General features: G+C 41.3%; 1 protein-coding gene across 1 annotated transcript in view; it reads left to right on the top strand.

Annotated features, from left to right (window-relative positions):
- Window positions 1-20,000, top strand: part of LOC121867222 (allatostatin-A receptor-like) — a 54,388-nt gene that overhangs the window by 11,055 nt on the left and 23,333 nt on the right. Inside the window, exons 3-4 of the mRNA XM_042367068.1 lie at window positions 12,857-13,065; window positions 19,372-19,541. Coding sequence (XP_042223002.1) covers window positions 12,857-13,065; window positions 19,372-19,541 — 379 coding nt within the window. The remainder of the gene's footprint in view (window positions 1-12,856; window positions 13,066-19,371; window positions 19,542-20,000) is intronic.

The raw sequence follows: 20,000 nt of genomic DNA, 5'->3' as shown, positions 1-20,000 counted from the left end.
GGTTTATTTAAATGGATAGCAATGCAGTGGAAAGACCCCTCAGAATACCGAATCAGCACAAACAAAATTAATAAAGTATTTACTGTGTCCTGGACTGGTGTTCCTGAGACTGAGGGTTAAAGAGACGCACTGGTAATGATATGACACTTATATTAATCAACAGCACCACCCTTAGAGCACTACAAAAATATTAATTGCACAGAGACAACAATTCATTTGGATTGATCCCTCAACACATCATCGCTAGACACTCCGACCTGGTCCCAATGTGAGCTCACCAGCTCAGGAGTTGCTGAGGTCAAGGGTCGCACTTCCCTGAGTTTAAGCCTAGTGACACTCCCATTAAAACACAACCCGACGGATCCTTAACTCAGCAGCTCCTCAGCACACATATTCATAACATAGCTTAGTAGTCCGGGCAAACCCCACAAAATAACATAAACCCCTAGAAAAATATTAGTTTTTAATTTACTATACTGCACAAAGACCAAAGATTTCAACTAATAACCTGCACAAGAACATGGGTCAGTCAAAATGGCCTGATATCATCAGAGCCAAAATCAGCATGCACATACATGAACCCCAAAATTATGTGTGAACCGAGAAAATCATTCATGACTCGTCAGGGGACGGCTCATCCGCTTATTCTTATTACTTTACTTCTGGGTTCATGAGTCATGTGTGCCTTTCTCCACCATACCCGTAACCTTGCTCAACAACACTGGCCCAGAATACACCATTACCGCCAAGTTGTACTACATGCATAGCACCAAACAATCCTTTAAAAAGCACTCCCACGTCCAGAGTGTAAGATCAACTATCAGGGTCGTCAACCTCACACCAGGAATTGGTTAGACAAACCACATACACCCATAGTTGAAGAGAGGTGAAGGTACCTAGTAGAGGAATCAGCACCGATACTCGGTGGGCATACAGTACTCACTAGCACCATGAGAATTTCTGTCTCCCAGAGCTCAACCTTTCACTCCACTCATTCTGCACCCAGGGAAACATCTCCCCCAGTTACTTTATAGGAGGGGAAGGGCGCCAGAGTTAATCCTGCCCAGTTAAGTCAGTTCACCTTACAGCCCAGCTAGAAGAGAGATCTAGTTTTCCTCCTTCTAAGAAATTTTCATTAGCTGTGGTGTCGTGTAGTGTCGGCTTGGTGCCAGTCTCAGCGGGGTTCCTACAGGCATATGTGGCACGCATCTGTCTATCCTGGGGATCTAGGTGAAAACCAGGTCGCCCATGTGGGGTCTACCACCAGCCGCCTCCCGCTTCCATCACTACGCTAACAGCCATTTCGTCAGGTGGTACTTCGCTTGATGCGAGTGAAGTATTATTACCTACTGCTAAATTCTCCCCCGCCTTATCTAAACAAAGTATGCAATCGAACTGGACTTACTTGTGAACACGGTTGAAAACGCCTACAAAATTTTGAGGCCACGTAGACGTTTTGTCGATGAGCAAGTCGCGGGAGTCTGCTTGCCACAAGTGAAAAGCTCAGAATGACTCGTGCCCGCTTCCAAGCATGCCTGCCACTCTAAGGGACTACTTAATTTTAAGATCTTAAAATATCCCCTGATTATCCTTTATTTGTTTTTTGGGGGAAGATTGAAGGTATTTTAATATTTATTTACGTTATTTAATTCCGGACACTAACGTCTTCTACGTCTTTCCGGAAATTATGTTATTAATTCGTGACCGCATGATGCCATTCGCTTTCGAATTTTAATTATCAATCCACATATTTTCTTTGTATCTGCTCTTGAATTTTACAACCTTTTACAGTCATAGGATGTCCCAACATAAATTTTAATCACCATTGCATGTATATATTATGTATGTGTCGCATATGTAAAGTTGTTATCTGTTGTAATAATTCACAGAAAAAAATTACCGCCCCTTACATTTTGCCGATTTTCTTACTAACTTTAAATATAAAGTAATTGTTAGTGAACAAAATTTGATAGTCTTCTTTTGTATCATTGTATCTGCTAAATAACATTGTTTTAAGCCAGTGGTGCCCAACCTGTAGTTCTGGCACCATATTAGAAAATTTTGAATTATTTGGGATTATTTGCAAGAGTGAAATTAATGAAAATATGTAATGACTTGTTCCAACTTTCTAGTTTGAAAGCGAGAGAGAGACCTGCAAGTAAGTGCTGGCCACCAGGCTGAGGTGGGGGGCTGCCATTCACTCCATGAGAAAGATATTTGAGCAGCTTGATTGTGAGGCAGTACTCCTGGTTGACGCTTCCAACGCATTCAACATAATCAACCACTAGGCTACAGTGCACAACATCAAGATCAAGTGTCCAAGCTTTGCAATGCATATTGAAAACACCTATAGGAACCCATCAGACCTCTATATAACAAGTTTTCAGACCCTAACGGGAGATACCATCATACAATAAAATTTTAAACAACCGAGGTCAAGCAAATGGCTTTTGCGGACGACCTTACAGGAGCAGGAAAAGTGGAGGACATCAAAAAGTGGTGGGACCTGATAACATCACGTGGTCGACAAATAGGGTACCACCCAAATGCTAGCAAGTCCTTCCTCATTGCAAAACCAGAACACTATAAACGGGCACGGGAGGTGTTCGGTGGAAGTAAGGTCAAAATAACAAAGGAATGCCAAAGACACCTAGGTGCAGTAATAGTCATGAAGGACTTCAAGACCGAGTACGTAACGGGAAAGGGAAATGAGTGGGTGAAGAATATCAATGCTCTGACTGATATTGCTAAAACAGAGCCACATGCGGCTTTTGCGGCATTCGCCCATGGAGCAAAGCATCACTGGAATTACCTGATGCGCACTATCCCTGATATCGGACCCCTCCTCTACCCTCTGGAAGAAGCCATCAGCGTCAATTTTATTCAAAAATTTGTGAAACACCTTCACTTAACCCCAGCAAAAAGGTCAATCCTTGCACTACCACCGAGACTGGAAAGAATGGGAATGACCAATCCAGAGGAGCTCGCTGTCACCGAACATCAGAACTCAGTCAAGCTCATGGCAGCCCTCACTGAGCACACAATAGCTCAGAATGCAACAATGACAGATCGACAGCACACCCAAAGTGGTAAACTATAGCAAGTGCCAGAAAACTTGAAAAAAAGTAGCTATAGTGCAGGAGTTGGGGATCTCGAACTGCCTAACAATGTTATCGATAAGGACAAAAGACTTTAGCCTTAATAAACAAGAATTCACAGATGCCATTGCTCTAAGGTACAGTAGGCCAGTAGAAGGTTTTCCCTCCCAATGCATGTGTGACTCATCCTATGACGTCGACCACACCATGGTGTGCATCAGGCATGACGAAGTAAGGGATCTCACTGCAAATATGTTGAAGGAAATCTGCCATGATGTCAGGGTAGAACCGACCCTCCTTCCATTGGACAGTGAGAATTTCCATCACAGGACTTCAAACACATCCAACGAAACCCGTTTGGACGCCAGTGCTCGAGGATTCTGGACTAGGGGACAGCGAGCCTTCTTTGACATAAGGATTTTCGATCCCATGGCCGTATGTCATCGTAACCTAGCTCTCGATGCTGCATACAGGAGGAACGAGAATGACAAGAACAGGGCATATGGGGTGTAAAGACCTGGGACTTAGGGATAGAAATCCCTAACCAGACTAATCAGGTTCTTAATTAAGGAAAGTCAAGGACCATGGTTTTCTGAGGAATAACAAGCAACCGTTTGAGATTGACATTTCTTTACAATAAAAAATATTACACAAAACTCTGACACCACTCAACAAACATCAAATAACAATTAAGGCAGTCAACAGTTAATGGAGTCAATCAATTAATGGAAGCAAACAATTAAAGGGAGCAAACAATTAATGGGCTTCAGCAATTAATAGAATCAAACAATTAATGGGAGTCAACAACTGATAGAATCAAACAATGAACAAATATTTCTTACGGCAGTGGCCCTGGGGGAAGGTTCTGGAACACGGTGATGCACACTCAGGGTAGGGAAGCATCCATTCAACTCCACACTCGAGCGACGTCTTGAAATGGCAGGAGAACACGGGGGCACAGACGGAATGAGATGAACTGGCAGTCGTGGTATGCGGTAGTGGTAGATGACCAGAGAATTGACAGTCGATAGGTGAAGGTCTGGGAACACAGCCCACGAGTCCAGGACCTATGATGAGATCACAGCCAGAATTTGACAGACAGCCGGGTAGCTAGATAGTGACTGTATCGCGGCTGGGTTGAATCTGCCCGTGACCCAGATAGTCGCTGCCGTTCTCACCTCTGTCCAACCGCCCCAAGTGTCGTCTGCACCAGCAAACGAGCGAGTTAGCAGAGGTAACCAGCAGGAAGATGGTTTCCGCCCTTACATGGGGAGATAATTCTGAAAGTTGATCAGGGCAGCTTCACTCCTCTGGTGTTCACAACCTCTGGTGGGATGGGACCAAGTTTCTATGCCGGACGAAAGCAGTAGCCCAGAAGTTACGTTAAAGCCTGGTTTAGATGTCTACTGTTTTTCTATCTGCTTAGGTCTTCATTGATTTGCCTCAGGGGAACATGATCTTCGGCCCCAAACCCGACAACGGTTACAGATATTGAGGCAACAGTCACTAAATACCGCATAGATCTGCCGCTCAACTCACTTAACACAGCTAGGGTAGCTACTTTTGTAATAGGATATTAAATTTTAAGGTAATAAAATGGTGGCGAAGGTGTGGCTATTGGGGGAGACTGGAGGCCTTGAGTAGTAGTAGTAGTAGTAGTAGTATTCAAACTTAGAATAATGTAGCCTAATCTTCAGACTTTTCCTTAAAACCTCCCGTCTTAAATTTCCAACAATATATTGGTCGTTGTGTATTTTTGTAGCTGTATTGTGTATTTTTTTTTAACTTTGGTCATCAATAAACTAGCGAGCACAAAATAAGATGTGAACAATTTATGTTACTGCCAACTGCATTAGCAACTGTTACGACCCTAGGGTAGACCGTTATACTGTATAAACACATCATTGAAGTCTTTCAAATATATCAGTATTATTTATTATATTATTAATCCCCAGTTCCCCCAACAAAGGTCAAGTTAACAGGTCAAAACCTAAACAAGTCAATAAATATATGAACATTTAATAACTTATTCCCACCACCACAATGTATACAAAATAAAATATATATCAATAATAATGTGATGTTTGGAAGTGGCTGAGTAAGGACTGAAGGTCCATCCAGATCACACAAAATCAATATAAAGCAATATCAAATCTCTTTAGTCAAATGCCAACTCCCAAAACACCAGAGAGAGGGTATACTCAACTTAAGACAACTGTGCCGAGACTGGTCACTACAGTGTACCAGCCTGCCACCGACATAACCTCTCTACCGCCGTAGTATTGACGTATCATAGCTGGATTGGCTAAAACGTAAACTTTACCTAAATGATCCTACTGACATTAGTTCCACTATCTTACCTATATACAAGCATACTACAATCAACATCACAGGAGAGACAACTGTTGCATTAATAAATACACAAAGTGATAATGTATTAAAGCAAATTTAGTACGTAAACGAGGGCTTAGTTGGTGTTGGCGAGTATTGAGCGAAGCTGCCCCTTAGACTCTTTCTCTTGGTTTCGTGGTGCTTCCCATCAAAAGCTTAAAATAATGGGCCATATATTTCCCTTGTCAGCTTTTCAAGATATTTTCAAAGCATTTCAATGCCTGGGTATAGTACTTTCTATTTTCTTCCATAAAGCGTACCTTTCTCTCTCACCGGCTAAAAATAATACGTAAGTCGTTTTACAATTTAAATAATTTTATAGTCAGAGTTTAATCCTTGCAATCTACCTAAAGCTCTGAGGGTCACCTTACAACCTCTGTGATTTTAAGCTTATTATTAAGCCTTTGCAGTAATAACAACTTAGCTAGTGCATAACCTTCATCAGGTTCCATCACATTGCACCCTGATATGGCTCTGCATTCACATCCAATGCAGTGCTGCAAAAGTCGAGTTAGGTTCTCCTTAAAACTCACAAAGGTGTTTCCAACACTTTCCTCAAAGGATGTCATAAATTCCCTGTACACCAGTGGATTTTCGTCAAAGAGCTTAAGATCAGTTTTAGATAATTGTAGCACTTCCATCAACACTCTCTGTATCTGCAGCCACGTCTAGATAAGTCTGCGGGATTATGCGGCGCTGATATTCTTAAAACAAATCTTCCCATTACCAGACACTTGGAAAGGATTCTTTAACAAAATTTACTAACAATTGTGATGCTCCAACATACCAACTGCTTCTCGTGGATGAACCGGGTTGCCACCAGAGGATTTCAACTTTACTGTGCCAAAAAAAAAAAAAATAAATAAAAAATTATGCATAACGGATTAAGAAAATATACTCGGAATGGAAAGAATAATTGACAGAAGGAAAATTTTAAGAATGCCAACGATGGTTCTCGCATTTTTAATGTTTACTCCTTGACGTATAATGTCCTCGCGGAGCCTGCTGACATAGGGTACGGTCTTGAGGTTTTCAAAGGACGATGTGTCACTGTCTCTATCTAGTCTTTGCTGTGTAAACAGCTTGAGGATTAAGAGTATGTTTCTGATACACAGGAGCTTCATCCCATAAATTTTTAGGAAAAAAACTAAAATAGTGTAATGCTGTGTCTTGCTTCTTCAAGCCTATTAAGAGTTTCTTCATTAGCCAGTACTCGCCGCAGACGAAGCTCTAACTGCTGTTATTCCAGCTCAACCTTTTTTATTTTTCTGTTCTGCCTTGTTTTCGTCCATCGCTTTGGCCTGTGTATCTAATGCAGCTCGCTTAGCTTCAGACTTTCTCATGGCTCATGAGACCTTCGAAGAGTTAGCTGTTCTTCACTTTGACTCTACATCCACTTTGTTAGTTCCGAGGAAGCATGCGAGGCAGCATGCGCCTAAATGCTTGCTTTTTACGAGACGTTTTCATCAAACCCCAGGAACACTCATCTGTCTTTTATTGTACACATTATGATTTCTTGCCATTACCACGAATTCTGTACCCTTCCAGTTAAATTTTCAGCATTTCATGGGGTATGCTGTCACAAGCATTTGCTCCAGATTCTGTTTTCACACATCCAGCATCATAAGTAATTTTATGAAGCGGGAACGTCCAGGCACAAAACCGTGCTCTTATTCCTTTACAAGGTAGTTTCATAGTAAGGGTTTCATCACGGCATTACGTTTAACGAGCTCTAGTACATTTTTCCAGTCGCTGGGGAACTTTTGCTCATCCATGCATCTGCCAAAGGAGTACGACGTGGTTTTTGGTGCTCCAAAGCGGACAGGGGACGGATGTGTCCCTTCTTCACTGCACTGGGATTTATTCAGCAAACATTCGTGTACCTGAATCCAAGCTGTTTGTGTGAAAGCAGTTCTTCATTTTCAAGGTGGCATCTGAGGCGTTGGTTGTATAGTTTTTCAAATGTCTTGACCAAGACCTCTAGGAGGCCGATGGGTCTGTAGTTTTGTGGGTCAGAGTGTTTTTTCTGGTTTTGGCATCATGATGGCTATGGCTGTCTTACAGAGTTTGGGGAAGTACCCAGTAACAAGTTGAGTGTTGTAGATGTATGTGATGACTGTGACTATTTCTGGGGATAAGTGTCAAGAAATTGGTGTCCTAAGTTGCTGTCGCCTGGCGTTTTTTTCTTTGTTCTGTCGATTGCTTGTTTGACTTCTGTTGGGGTGAATGGTGTAGTGAGAATGTGTTCTTGTGAGAGAGTGGTGGTGTCTATAGTGTATTCTGGTTTGGTTAAGTCGTTTAGTCTTTGTGTTTGCGTGGTAATGTTGTTTATGTGGTTTAAGATGGGTCTCTGATCCGTCTGCCGTTTACCAGCAGATAATCGAAGGGGAGCCGGGCCGGCCTATTCCCCTGAGTTTGGCAAATTTTGCCAGAATCCCTGGGGTTATGTGTTCCTGTGCTGCTGGGCGGCTGCTGCGAGACGTGCCTAGTGCAGATTGTGGTTGTGGAGGAGGCTTTTGATAACGTGTCTTTTTAGGGTGGTGATGTCTCTTGTACTGGTGCTAAGTTGTGTTGGATTTGTGTGAATCGTCGTTGTTTTCTGATGGAGGGGTTGAAGGAGTATCTCTTTTTGTGAGAGCGGTTTGGTATGTGCGCGTCTGATGCTTTGGTCATTGCGTTAAGGAGTTGTGTCTATGTTTCTTCTATTTTCCTTGTGGGTTGGTATTCGAGGTTGAGTGTGTAGCGTTGTTCGGCTAATGTGGATTTGAAAGTGTCCCAGTCTGCGTCTTGGTATTGATATTGTGGTGCAGGTGTTGGGATCAGGATGGGGTTGTTGGAGAGTTGTAGTGTAATGGGTAAGTGATCTGAACCCGACAGGCGGCCTGGTGAAATGTTGTGTTGAAATTGAAGAGCTAATGTGTTTGTGATGACTATGTCTGGGGTGCTTCTGCCACGTCCAGAGTAACATGCAGGGGAAGATATGTCTAATGTGATGAAGGTTTTTGTGTGTAACCAGTTGTGTAGTTGTTGGCCATGGGGTTGTTGTTGTGTTAGAATGTTGTGTGTCTTGCGTGAAGATCAGTCATTAATATTACTGGTAGGTGTGTGTTGTTGGAGATGGAATTCAGGTCTGTGAAGGGAATGTGAGTGTTTGGCCTTGTGTACGTTGTGCATACCAGTGTATGTCCGTGTTCAGTGTCGATCTTGGCGACCACAAAGTTATTTAAAGAAGAAATCGGCTATGAATTCGAGTTTGATGGAGGATCTGATGAGGAGTGCTACACCCTCGTAATTTTCGTGTGGTGATTGTCTGCATGTGTAGCAAAAGTGCTTGATTTTTGTGTTTGGTGTTTGTGAATGTTGAGTTGAGAAGGTGGATGTCTGGGTTGTGTGATTGTTGAAGGATAGAGATGATATGTCTGTTTGTAACAGATGCCCTACAGTTGTACTGCATTATGGTGATCATGTTTTCGTGTCTTTTACTGTCTTTGTTGGTCTGGTTGTTTTTGTCTTGTTTTTGTTTTTATTTTAAGATCGTGATCTGTTCTTGGGTGTGGGTGTTGGTGCAGGTGCAGGTGTGCAAGGTCTGTGTTGTCCTTGTAGGTGGATGTGGAGGTGATGGGAGATGGATTGAGATTAGGGAAATTGTCGGGTGACTTCATGTATGGCCTATTGCCTTATCTGTTGGTGCATTTCAACTGCTATCTCTTCTTGTCCGTGAGTGGTAAGGCGAGGCTTGTTTCCTCTTCCTTGGGTTGTTGGGTGTTACTGCTATATTTTGTGGTTTCTCTGGTAGTTTGTTAGTGGTATGGATGAAGGTTGCTGCCTGTGTGAGGTCAGGTGTGAGTGCAGCAAAGTTGGTGGAGAAGGTTGTGGGTTTGTTCGTAGCACTGGCAGTTGCTTGGATAGAGTCAGGTGTGGGTTTGGCTGGGGTGATGGAGGGGGATGTGGGATGAGTGTCCTTGGGAGGTATGTAAGTTGTGGTAGTGGTTTTAGAGGTGTTGGGGAGTCTGTGCATGGTTTTTATTACCTCGTATGGGTCTGTGTTTGTGGATGACGTCACTTTTCTTTCCTAATAGATGAATGGTTAATTTTCCTGCCACGACGATCAAACGATGTGCAGACGAGAGAGGGGGAAGAGTTTGAGCGGCAGGCAGAAGTTACTGACTCAGGGTGCAATTGGAATTTTCGCCGGCGATTTGAATGAGACTTTCTGGATACGTAACAACATAAACATGTCATATAAAATACACCTGAGGAATAATACACCAAGATTAAAAAGACCTACCATATCACTTATATGCCTCAAATCTGAACATTCATAGATATTTCCTGGAGAAATACTAATTCACTGAAAAAAAGACGTACAGGTACTTTGTTATGGAATCTGCAGCAACACTGTAACTAACTCAGCAACACAAAATGACATATACGATGATCAATAAACTCTTCTTAATTTTCCGTAAAATTATACTATTACATCACTGAATAAACTCTAGTAATCAAACTGAATTCGAAGATACTTACAACCATGCATCAAAATATATTCTCACTTCTGTAAAATTCCTCTAAATACACATTATCATTTTAACTCAAATTTAAAAAGTACTTTACTCTGTACAAATTATACCAACAAATCATAATATACACATTGGTAATTTAACTAACAAGTAACTAGCACCATAATATTTCCTTAAACTCTGAAAACCTTACATAAGCATTCACTTCCATCGAACTGCAGCAGTCATTCAATTATCTTCCATCAAATAATCAGCTGTGATTATTCAGTGGAATACACACTGAAACTATTTTGCTTACAAAAGAAAAACTGAAAAAAAACGATGTTGAAACGATGTCGTGCCTGTTACAGATTCCACAAATATTGAATTAAAATTATTACTACTTGAATACTTCCAACAAAAAATAAAAAAAATCACACTATTATTTGCAATCAATAAATCTTTATGACTCAGATCTTTACAGAAACATCATAGCATATGTTTAAATTGACCCCGCACCCCCCCAAAAAAAATAATACAATTCATAACCATTTTACATCAGCACCTGAAATTTTATGGTAATTTCAATTTATTATTTGCAATACACCCTGGGAGTGTATATGTTAGTATATTGCTGTTTTACATACACAGGAGCAGCTCACTAGAATATTACCACAGAAAATCTAAATCTAGCACTAATTATCATGATCTTTAGATCTTACAAATAACACTATTTCAGAGCTTTTTTTTTTCAATTCGTCACACCATGAATCAGTTTCAAACATAAAACATGCACAATATTCTTCAGTAGAACCATCAATAACTGTTCCATGTGCAGTAAAATTCTTTCCACTCAACTTTCCTCACACAATATGTACTAAATGATCACTTAGTGCCTAAAGTGGAGGTCTCACTAGTTAAACTGCAATTAACAGATTTGCCCCCCGAGGGGGCTAGTTTATTGGGCACCCCCTTACATCCTGTGCAAGGTGAAGCGCAGAAGCGTTTACAGCGCCCAACAGGGAAGTATGAAAAGTTCATACTTGCCTTTATGACTCGTACATTAAGGGCGTAAAAGCCTGAAGGGTCATAGGTTCTGTCAAGTTACATAAAGTGAGAGAATGATGAGTGTGTGGGGGGAAAGTTCCCGGTACATTTCATCTGTTTATGGCAAAGAGTGGCAGGTCCCTAATAATGTCAAGTGCCAGGCCTGTGACTAGGAGGAGGGATAGCTGGTCTGGGAGGGAAGAGGTGTTGGTAACGGCTGGGGACCTATAGGAGGAGGTTATAGGGCAAGTGAGGATGTAGTGAGAGAGGGTGTGAGAGTCGGGTTGGCCACAATTAAACTACAATGAAATACGGCTCCACCCAATTGTTCCTTATGCCAATAATATGGACTGAGGTTATTCCAGCACATTTCTCAACTATTTAACTATCTCCACTGAATTAAATCACCATGAACCATGGAGGTCTCGCCACTCGCCAATCTAATGGGATATTTGTTGGCACTTCACCCAACCTAGATCACTGATTAGGCCAAAGTATTGTCTATAAATTGTCACTTAGCTCTGAGGAGAACTTTGCATCTCTGCCCTCATACAAAGAACATGTCTGACTCAAACACCTATTTACTTAGCATTATAGTTATTGCACTAATCCTTATAAGCAATGCATGATTTGACTGGAGTAGGAATTAGAATTTATGAAAAGAGTGTCACCACAATCAAGTGTTCATAACTGTGAGTTCAACACTAAAACAAGTACATCCCAACAAGTGAAGTGTTAGTCATGGTGAGTAACCTACAACACTAAAAGTCAAAGTGTTAGTACTGGTAAGAGATAAATTGTCAGTTCACATTAGAAACAGTAAGAACAGCATTACTATAATCAAATAGTCTAGTTTTTCACAGTATTTTAATGGCCCATCAGCTGTTAATATATCCTGATATTATTTGTTTTGCTGTTAATGTGTTCCAGTGGTATAATTATTGTTTTGTTTATCCTTTCTTTTCCCAGCTTACATTAGCTCAACTTCTCTCTTGATACCTACCTAATACTCCTCTTGTATATATGTGTTCTATATATGCCGTACAAATACACTGTACTGTATCCACACTCCTTCTAGCAAGCCGTTGGTCTATGGAATCCATTTTCACTGTCACTGTATCGAATTCATGACCTCTATTCGCTAATATACTCTGAGAGCCCTGTACCTGTTGGTAATTTCTGTACCTACCTCCACCCTTTTAATTACTGGCATTAACCATAGCCACTGACTTGTGGTACTCGTGTGTCTTACACTATACCATATTATGCTCTAATGTCTCACTGTCTCATTCTTCTGAGGATGTTCAATAACCATTTTTTTCTCTTCCGTAACTGTACAACACAGTGTGAAAATGAAGAAGACTCAGTCAATGAAAACCGTGTTTTTGACGATAGTGATGGCTGAGCTCAACAATAACAGCAAAGTTTACTCAGAGTAAATTATATGCAGTATGTTACCAGAATTTAAAAAAGGCCATGTATGGTTTAATTTGAAAAATATACCTGAACTTATGCTGAATATTTGTCTTCCCAATATATTTAGCGGGATGTAATTAGTCTTACTGGTTTCCTTGTCCCTTAAAGTGTATGTTTAGCCACTGATATAAAAAAAAATCAGCTTATAAGCAGAGATATTAAACAATTTAAGTTTCAATAGCTACCGTAGACCCAGAAAAAATACATTGATTGATTTTCTTATTCAGAGTAACCTAAAATTTTCATTTTCATAAAGGCATATTATAGCAAATTTTCAACAACCAAAAAATTGAGGGAAAATACATTATGAATCTTTTGATGAGGTGCGTATGATGTTTGTTGCAGCCTGGCGATGGCAGACCTGCTATTCATCGTTTTCTGCGTCCCCTTCACCGCATCCGACTACATATTACCCTCATGGCCATTCGGGAGCATCTGGTGCAAGACGGTACAATATCTCACCTACGTCACCGCCTACGCCTCCGTCTACACCCTCCTACTCCTCTCCTTTGACAGGTTCCTGGCGGTGGTGCATCCTATCGCTGCCCTAAGCAGTAAGTACTGTAGTGTAGATATTGACCCATAGGTAGTGTGAACGTCGATCAGTGAGTAACGTGGATGTAGAAGAGTGAGTATTATGGATGGTGATTACTGGGAAGTGTGGACATTGGCAAATGAGTAGCATGGATTTAGAACAGTGAGTAGTGAGGACATTGACAAGTAAGAAGTGTGGACATTTAACAGTAGGAAGAGTAAGTAGGTAAACCCAAACATTCTCGAGGGTTACATTTTTGGGGAAGTGCTGCAAACGTTAAGCCTTTTGGAGAAAATAGGGTTAGGGACAACAGCAATGACAAATTAGGGGAAAATTTAAAATAAATGGGTTAAATTTATGACAAAGGACAATAAATATTCACTGTATAGTCTAATAGATAACAAAACATGAGAAAATAGAGATTTTTTTTTTTTTTTTTTTTTTTAGGTTAAGGTGGGGAATGGATGGAAGCATGCTGGGGCTCAAGGCACAGCCAGACATGAAGGATAGAGAAGTCACGACAGATAGTCGTGGGGTAAAGGTTGGAGAAGAAGTTTAATGAATTAAACAGAGGTGGACGACACCCCTTGTTTTACAAATTACAGAGTTTGTTGACAAACTAAGCTAACCTAGGATTTAAGATGAGGTTGCACAATGGTTACTTTAGTAGACAAGGACTAGATTGATTTTACAATTACAAGTTTATTAAAATCTTATACTGTATTACGTTATGGACTCACTAGATTGTGACTTGTTAAATGTGACCTTATATCATCTAAGTTTTAATCTAAGGTGGATCACTGTGGCGGACATAGATGGGTCGCGGGTTGGGTTGTTGTAGTGCGGGCAGACTCCGGGGCTACCAGGCGTGGGGTCGCCCTCCGTTGATGTCTTCCCCGCGTAGGTGGTCTGGGCTGTGAGGGTCGTCCAGCAGCTTGTCCCAAACTTTCTTCCCTAGGCGATGGAACCTGACGTTGAGGGCCTCTGTTTTATTTCTTAGGTGGATGGTTTCCACTGTCTCCTGGTAGGGTGGCGCTTGGCCACTGGCTGACCTCAAACACTTGTTTTGGAAGCTTTGTAGTTGTTGTAGTCTCGTCTTCCCGAGTGTGACGAGTGGTATATGTGGGTACTCCAACACAGGCCTCACCAGCGCCTTGTACAGGTGAACTTGTATCTTCTCAGGCATCAGTTTAAAACGTTTTAATTTGGCTGCGGCGACTTTGGCTTTATTTAGTCTGTGCTTCACGTGGGAAATGATGCCCGTCCGAGAAATGATGAGGCCGGGCAGCCTGCCTAGATTAATTTATTTTTCTTTAAATGTGAACGGATGCTATTTGCTATAATTGATTCAAGAAATTTCCCCACTACTGACGTCAAACTAATCGGCCAGTAATTTGACGCTGATGCTCTGTCTCCCTTTATGAACATGGGTACTACAGGGTTTAGGAGGGAGATAGGAAGAAACTGGTTCACAAATAGGGTGGTGGACGAGTGGAACAAGCTTAGCAACTTTGTAGTAAGTGCGGGAACTCTGGAAAGTTTCAAAAGGAGGCTAGATAGATTCATGGATGATAGAGAGTGGTAGTAACTCTCGACAGGAGCTGCCATGCACAGGCCAACCGGCCTATTGCAGACTCCTTATTTTCTTATGTTTCTTATGTTTCTTATTTGCCTGTTTCCACAAGAATAGCACAACTCCCGTGTCAAATGATTTTGTAAATAAATTTAAGAGGGCTCCGCTAATCTGTTCTTTACACTCTTTCAACAGTCGAGAGAAAATTTCATCTGGCCCTGGGGATTTTGTCTTCTTTAATTTATTTATCTTCTTAAGAACATCCTCTTTTCTGATAGTGATATTCTTTAATTTCTCTTCTTCATTTCCCCTAAATATCAGTTCCACCTCTTCTGTGAAAACTGATAAGAAGTAGCTGTTTAATGCTTTGCTTATTTTTTCGCTATCATCGATCACTTCCCCTCTCTGACTTTAAAGGTCTCACTTTGTCCTTGACCTTTGTCCTATATACATGGAAAAATCCCTTGGGATTCGCCTTGGATTCTCTTGCTATTCTGATTTCGTAGTCCCTCTTTGCCTTCCTTACATTTTTCTTAACATTCCTAGATAGTTCATTATACCTATTTCTGAGTTGCTCCTCCCCTCCCTTTAATTTCTTATAAATTCCTTTCTTTTTTCTAATGGCATGTTTATATTTTTTAGTCATCCACCTTGGCTCATTCTTATTTGACCTAATTTTTATGAATGGTATATTTTGTTTCGCAGTATACTAGTGAATATATTATTGTCATGATCAATTGTTGTGTCGCCGGTGACCTCACCCGATCCTACCGGGGACTGACCTGACTGTTCCCAGGCGACCTCACCTTGGTACCTTCTTAACCCCTCATAATCAGCCGATCGAAAGTCTGGAACTCTGACCATATTGTCATTGTTTTTCGTTTCACAATTTAGGGTGAACCTGATTTCTCTATGATCACTGTTCCCTAGTTCTTCCCCTACTGTGATATCTCTGATGATATTTTCTTTATTTGTTAATACTAGGTCTAATATATTGTCACCTCTAGCAGGTTCTGTAATTAGTTGTTTTATGTCCTGTACTGCGTCTAGGAAGTCTTCAGATTCATAGTCACGTACAATGTTGTCCCAGTCAATATTTCTGAAGTTGAAATTCCCCATAATGCACAAGTTGTTGTATTTTGTTGCCCTACTCATTTCCTGCCACATGTGCTGAGCTGCTTTTTTCCCAAGGCTTGGGGGCCTGTAAATCACTCCCATTATTAGTTTTTCTCTTCCTTCCGCAATTTCAACCCATACAGACTCGGTTCATATTTCACCCTTTATTGAATTATTAATACAACATTTTAATGTATCCGTGACGAAGAGTGCGACCCCTCCCCCCTGCCTACCTTCCCTGTCTTTGTGAAAAAGGTTGTACCCTACTATGTGATACTCTGATAAAGAGTTCTTGCTCGCTTAGAAAATACAGGACCAGCACAAACAAAAATTTAGACTAAATTATTTACAGCGACCCTAACTGGTGCCCGTGCGATTGGGGATAAAGATACGTACTGGAAAATTATTAGAAGATATTAATTGCATTCTAAAAAAACTAATACTACAGCAGGATTACATACACAAGACAATACATGACAATTTTAAACAGACACAAGAACGAGGAACTCATCTGAACAACCCCTTAATACACCCTACTTCACTGCGAAGAGGCTATAAAACATTAAAAAAATATATTACTTGCACAAACGAAAATGCCCTAAGTGCATCCGACAAATTTATAGTAATCGCTGAGGAATAGAAATACTGACTTATTCATACTACACAAGAACATGGATCAATCATAGTCTGTCTGGAATGACCCACAAAATACTATTAATCCTAACTATCTTAAATACACAGAACCCGAGGGTTGTAACTACTAACCTGCCCAGTGGTATGTACCAGCAAGAAACCGAAAAAAATCACTCATGACCCGTCAGGCAGGTGGGTGTTCCGCTTATTTCCATTACTCTAATTCTAGGTTAGGGAGTCATGAGTGCATTTCTCCACCAATACCCGTAACATGCTTCACACCTTTGTTCAGCACTACTGCCCAAATAATTTTAGAGGAACTCCCACGTCCCACATGTGCAATCAACCATATTGGCGTTGACCTCACACCGGGACTTGGCTAATTGAACCACATACACCCAATACTGGGGACATTAATGTCTCTATGTAACCACTAGAATTACAGGTCCCTGAGTGTGACCCCACATTCATTAATTCTGCACCCCGGGCCAGTTAACTGGGGAAAGGAGCGACCGTCTCTCAAGCCTAGTAAGGCCAGCTCACAGTACAACCAGGTCTGACTTTCTGCCTCATTTTACACACAATTGTAGGGTCTCAATTGTTTCTCTTACTGTGACAACACAACAAACATATATTGTTTCTCACTTCTGATCTTTTTCATTTTGTATTTGTTTATGGTTCTTTATTATTATTATTGTTATTATTATTATTATTATTATTATTATTATTATTATTATTATTATTATTATTATTATTATTATTATTATTATTATTATTATTATTATTAGCATTATTATTATTAGCATTATTATTACTATTCACCCCCCAGGCCCCGTTGTGGGTCAGTGACCTGTGCCCGGGTGGGCTAATCCCTGTAAAAAAAAAAAAAAAAAGTGGCCCACGACTGCGACGGGAGTTCTATGGAACTTTGCCGTAGCACTTTGGCTTAGCTTGGAGGGAGATGTGTGGGTTCCTGTGGTGTTGTATGCGTCTATCTGGGAAAGACTCGGAGAATGAGGTCGACCATCTCCAAGCTCTGCGGTCAGTCACGGGAGTTTTGATCAATAGAGACACCTGTTTGCTCCTCGGTCGGGTGGGTATCCACCCCGTGAGTATCCAGCTATATCTTCCAAACCGCCATCTATCTCTTCCACCACCACCACCATGTGGGGTCTTGTGACCCTGCAAAAGGAGTGCTTTATTAACTACTGTTAAATTCTTCTCCGCCCTATCTAAACACTGCTGAGATCGAATGAGTACTTACTTGCAACACGGTTGAACGCGCGTGAATGGGCGAGGCCAGACTTTTATACCGCCGACTTCATACCTGTACATAGAAACATGTATACTGACATTTCAATTGATTCAGATAGAATCTTAGTGAACAAAGAACTAGATGTACTTACAAAGATATTGCAGACATGAGATATATAACCCCTCAATTTGTCTCCCCTATAGTGAAACACCCTTACCTTGCTCATCATACTGACAAGCCTTTCCTAAGTTCTTCATCATTTTCATAAACCGTTATCTTGTCCAATACACTAATACACCCTCCTATTGCCTACCTCTCACGTATACACTAACTTTTTCCCTCCTCGCACGTATACAGCCACACCGTACCCCCTCTCAGATTGGTAATTCCCCCAACGAACCTTCCTATTACTGACACTCCTTTTTACCTTGTGTCCTCCTTACTGGCACACCATTACCTTACTCTTCAAGGTATCCCGTTGCCCCGTACATTCACATGCGATCTCCTTACCTCCTTCATGCATTGCCCCTCACACTGACACATCTTCGCCTTGACTCTCCTCAAACTAACACATCCTCTACGTGTCTCCTTTACAATGACACATCCTCACCTTATCTTCCTCGCAATGAGATGCCCTCACTTTACTCTCACATTGACACATAATCCTCCTGCCTCCCTCACATTCACAAACCTAACGTTGCCTACTTATCTGTAAACTTTGCAAACTCTCCCTTCACACTCACACACCTTATCATTGTCTATCTAATAATCATATACCCACACCTTGCCTCCCTCGCACACCCCTACATAGCCTCTCACACACTCGCACCTTACCGTTTACATTTGCCAACCATCACTCACTCCTCATATTCCCACACACTCTCCTTACCTTCCATACCCAAACACATTCTCCGTTTGACAATCACAAACAATCTTCTTGTATTTCTATTACTATACCAGTACCTCTGACATACCCTCAGCATGCTTCTCAGAGTCACACACCCTAACAATGCACACATACACCCATAGCTACCTTAACGCTCACACCTACACATCCTTTCCATGCCACTCATACTCACACACCATTCCTTTGCCCTTAACACTCACACATCCTTCCATGCCCTGAAATTCACCCCCCTTCACGTTTCTCAGCAAAGTGAAGCACCCTCACTCTGTTCCTCATTCTCACACTCTCCTTTCCCCCACACTCACACCCTTCACCCTCTACTTGCCTCTCACTATTGCGCACATCTAATTAATTACCTCACAATTAATACCCTAATCCTGCCTTTTTCTCTCTTACATACCATCTGCTTTCCCCTCTCCCTTATACAAGCTTACCTCTCCTTTCAACTTACACATTAACACTTTACCCCTGACAAACTTGCACCTTGACATTTGCACTCTCTCTCACACACCGTCCACTTGCCCCTAATATTGATATACTCTTACTTGCCTTTACTCATACATGCTGCCCTTGCTCCTTACACAACTTTACATTCTCATGATAATACACCTTCCAATTACCTACCACATGCTTAAATACCTTTGTCTAGGCCCTTACACTCACACAGTTTTCCGTTTTCCCCTCATAACTCAAACCCCAATCGCCCTCATACTCACACACCCTTTCCTTGCTCCTCATACTAATACACTCCTGTTTCTCTTGATACTCACAAACCTTCCCTTTGTTACTTATACTCACATCCCCCGCCCTGCTCCTCACATTCACTCCTTGCTTTCCACAGTCCGCACTGAGAGGAATGCCCTCTATGCTATCACCTTCAGCTGGATTCTGATATTGACGTCATGCATACCGCTGTATCTCTGTCACGGCATCAAGAAACAGAAATTCAGGGGTGATGTCTATTTCCAATGCGCCTTCCTGGACGACGAATACAATCACATGGCCTTCCATGTAAGTATCCTCCACATGCATGTGTATGTACTGTGCCCGTGTTTGTCAATATGCGTGTGCGTGTGTGTATTTTGTGATTGTCCAATTTTGTTTAAATGTCACGTCTAAGAACGAAATTTCGTTTTGACTGGTACAATTGTAAAAGATTAGACAACAAATTCGCGAATTGATATTGCATTTTGATTACTATTCATCCAAATCTATCTGGTGTTATAAGTGACTTGTAAAACCTAAAGTTGTACAAGAAAAATATACACTCCCCAAAAAGTATCGGCCCCCTGGGCATGTTGTATTTGGAAATGAACACAATAACACGTGCACAACAGTCGCGGTTCAGTTGGTATTTCTGATTGTGAGTTGCACCTTTCGTTCTTTCTTTTTGCAATTGATAAACATCATTATATCCGCAGTATACCACAATGACACTATGATTTACTGCATTTCGATATTATTTCTACC

Source organism: Homarus americanus, unplaced genomic scaffold (genome assembly GCF_018991925.1).
Source record: "Homarus americanus isolate GMGI-L3 unplaced genomic scaffold, GMGI_Hamer_2.0 scaffold6317, whole genome shotgun sequence".
In the NCBI taxonomy this organism is placed as follows: Eukaryota; Metazoa; Arthropoda; class Malacostraca; order Decapoda; family Nephropidae; genus Homarus; species Homarus americanus.
Note: the sequence above shows the minus strand (reverse complement) of the source record. Positions and strands in the feature narration are given on the sequence as shown.